This window comes from Euprymna scolopes, chromosome 22, assembly GCF_053919585.1.
Source record: "Euprymna scolopes isolate OS-2025 chromosome 22, ASM5391958v1, whole genome shotgun sequence".
In the NCBI taxonomy this organism is placed as follows: domain Eukaryota; kingdom Metazoa; phylum Mollusca; class Cephalopoda; order Sepiida; family Sepiolidae; genus Euprymna; species Euprymna scolopes.
The window spans coordinates 119,555,972-119,559,653 of NC_136503.1; the positions used below are offsets into that span (position 1 = coordinate 119,555,972).

The window sequence follows — 3,682 nt, forward strand, 5'->3', positions numbered from 1 at the left end:
ATACACGCATCCATGTCTAACACTCTTTATGCAGTGACTAATGTGGTTTCCTGGGACATGGTGCGGGAAGCTACATCTTCGGACGCAGACCTACAGGAATTACACCGACTGATTCATGACGAATTTCCTTTGGACTGCCGACAGCTAAGGACCGCACTCCGGCCGTACCACCACATCTCCAGCAGCCTTTGCACCGTTGATGGCGTGATCCTTGCCGGCAACTGCATCACTGTACCGGCAACATTACGCCAAGAGATATGAGAAGCCCTGCATGCAGCCCACCAGGGAATCAGCTTCATGTGTGCCCGCGCGGCTGACTCGGTTTACTGGCCCAATATCAGCATCGACATCCAACGTGTCAGGGACAATTGCACCCACTGCCATCGGATTGCAAAGTCTAATGCTATGCAGCCACCTTCTAATGCTGCACCTCCGGAGTACCCGTTTCACAAGATCGCCAACGACTACTTCACACACAACAACCATGATTATGTTGTTGTGGTCGACCGGTACTCCAACTGGGCGATGGTATTCCAAGCAGAGAACGGCGCAGATGGCCTCATCAAGCGCCTAAGAGAAGTGTTCGTGACTTTCGGAGTGCCTGAGGAGCTGACAACTGACGGGGGACCCCAGTTCACTGCTGGGAAGACTCAGGATTTCCTCCGATCATGGGGAGTCTAACATCGCCTTACCTCTGTTGCCAAACCTCACGCCAACTGCAGAGCAGAAATTGCAGTCAAAACTGTCAAACGAATGCTGATGAATAACACCTTAGCAGGAGGGTCTATCAGTGCGGAGAAGTTTCAACGGGCGATGCTAATATACCGCAACTCCATCGACCCAGAGACGAAGGCATCTCCTGCTCTTATAGTTTTCGGATGACCCATTAGAGATCCCATCCCGATTCCAATGGGTCGGTACTGCCCCCACCCCACATGGTCTGAAACGCTTGTAAACAGTGAGAAGGCACTAGCAAAACGTAATTTCCATTAGCATGAAAAGTGGAGCGAGCATACAAGATCTTTGCCCCTTCTAAGCGTGGGAGATCACGTGTATATTCAAAACCCAACTGGAAATCACCCTAAACGCTGGGAACGAACAGGCACCGTTGTGGAGGTGAGACAATTTCACCAATATGTGGTCAAGATAGATGGCTCTGGGAGACTTACGCTCTGAAACCGACAACACCTTCGGAAATTCAAGCCTTTCAGAACCACAACTAATGAAGACGTGATAGAGTCCTTCCTACCAGTCACCAGGCTGCTGGAAGACGCCTCTGTCAGCACCATACCAGGGGCGTCAGAGGACTCTCCTGTCACCCTGCCAGAAGTCCATGCTAGTAATCCAACGGGTAGTCCCATATGTAAGTCCAGCAATAAAGATTTTTATGGCGTACCATTGAGCCCTTATGAGATCCTTCCAACTACCCCTCATGCTTCTAACGCAGCTAGAGATTCTGCCACTCCCAAGCACGCTGGAGCTGGAAACGACACCACCCCCAAGAACATGCATACAATTGCCAAGAAGGCTCCCAGGGCCTTGAGCCGACTGATGCCACACAGTGCTCCTGGTGCTTCAGAGACTGCACCAACGAGTAGGTTGCGGCCCCGACGAAACCAAGACTAGTGATTCTATCACAGTGTATATAGCTTCAGAGGACTTTTGTACAGGATTTTTTTGTCGTGCCCGCAAAAAACTCACCGTGGATGGGGGAGATAGCTAATGTAAATGTCTCCTCTCATCACCTAGGACATAAGCTAACCAACCCTCTTCTCTATTGTTTCAGAGTGTAGAGTGAACAGCATTCTTTTTAACGTCACTCACCCGAAATTGCTCGTGAACTGGTGGGAGAGAGGAATGCATGTCGAGCAGGTTTAAATTACAGTTGTTTATGAGCAAATACCTTTTGAAATGGGACCTTTCAGTTTTTGCACAGTTGAGAATAGTCTTAACAGCGCACATTGTGATATAAATGGAAGAAACTGTCAGCGGCTGAATTAAGTTCAACATCAGAATTTTGATTGTCCATGCTCATGTTGTGAAAAAAAACGCTCAGAATTCTTTAGTGGAACTTGGAGGACGCACTCAGACTACATCAAGATCGTCAGTCTCTTCGCCCATTCCTCATCGACTAGGAAAAGGTGTGCTACTCATCTATATATTTTTCGTTGACCCTTCAAAGTTGTAATAATTCGGAAAATGTTTCATTTAAAATATTTATTTTGCGTGGAACCTTCAAAGTTGTATTAATTAGAAAAATGTTTCACTTAAATTGTTTATTTATCGTTGACACTTCAAAATTGTATTTATTCGAAAATGTTTCACTTAAATTGTTTATTTATCGTTGACACTTCAAAATTGTATTTATTCGAAAAATGTTTCATTTAAATTATTTATTTGTTTTTGGCCCTTCAAATTTGTATAACTTGGAAAACTGTTTCATTTAAATTATTTCTTTGTCGTTGACCCTTACCAAAACTGTATTACCTGGAAAAATGTTTCATGTAAATATATTCTGCTGCTGATCCTTCAAAGGTGTTTTTAATTCGAAAAATATTTCATTTTAATTACTTATGTGCCGTGGACACTTCAAAGTTGTATTAATTCGAAAAATGTTTATTTTTATTTATTTGTTATTGCCCTTTAAAGTTGTATTAATTGGAAAAATGTTTCATTTCAATTATTTATTTGTCGTTGACTATAATAGTTGTGTTAATTCGACACATGTTTAATTTAAGTTATTTATTTTGCGTTGACTCTTCAGCGTTGTATCGATTCGAAAAATGGTTCATTTAAATTATTTATTTCTCATTGACCCTTCAAAGTTGTATTAATTAGAAAAATGGTTCATTTAAATTATCCATGTGTTGTTGACCCTTCAAAACTGTATTAATTCGAAAAATGTTTCATTTAAATTATTTATTTGTTGTTGACCCTTCAAAGTTGTATTAATTCGGACAAAGTTTTATTTAAGTTATTTGTTTGTCGTTGACCCTTCAAAGTTGTATAAATTGGAAAATGTTTCATGCAAATTATTTTTTGTTGATCCTTCAAAGTTGTTTAAAATCGGAAAATGTTTCATGCAAATTATTTTTTGTTGATCCTTCAAAGTTGTTTAAAATCGGAAAATGTTTCATTTAAATTATTTATTTGTCGTTGAGCTTTCAAAATTGTATTAATTCGAAAAATTTTTACTTTTATTATTAATTTGTTGTTGACCCTTGAAAGTTGTATTAATTCGAAAAATGTTTCATTTAAATTATTTATTTGTTGTTGACCCTTCAAAGATGTATTAATTCGAAAAAATTTTACTTTTATTTATTTCTTTGTCATTGCCCTATAAAGTTGTATTAATTGGAAAATTTTTCATTTCAATTATTTATTTGTCGTTGTGTTAATTCGACAAATATTTAATTTCAGTTATTTATTTTGCGTTGACTCTTTAGAGTTGTATTAATTCGAAAAATGTTTCATTTAAATTATCTATTTCTCATTGACCCTTCAAAGTTGTATAAATTGACAAGATGTTTCATTTAAAATATTTATTTGTCGTTGACCCTTCAAAGCTGTATTAATTCGAAAGATGTTGTTTAAGTTATATGTTTGTCGTTAATCCTTTAAAGTTGTATTAATTCGGTAAATGTTTAATTTAAATTAATTATTGGTTGTTTCATTTAAATTA

The 3,682-nt window shown here is 38.7% G+C and overlaps 1 protein-coding gene across 1 annotated transcript; it reads left to right on the top strand.

The window, feature by feature from the left end:
• The first annotated feature begins 297 nt into the window (after positions 1-297).
• Positions 298-681, top strand: LOC145243773 (uncharacterized). Its single transcript, XM_080106814.1, has one exon. The coding sequence runs from the start codon at positions 298-300 to the stop codon at positions 679-681; it is 384 nt and encodes a 127-aa protein (XP_079962940.1).
• Positions 682-3,682: the final 3,001 nt, after the last annotated feature.

Coding starts and splice junctions, on each gene's coding strand:
- LOC145243773 (XM_080106814.1), top strand. CDS start 298: ATGTGTGCCCGCGCGGCTGACTCGGTTTACTGGCCCAATATCAGCATC.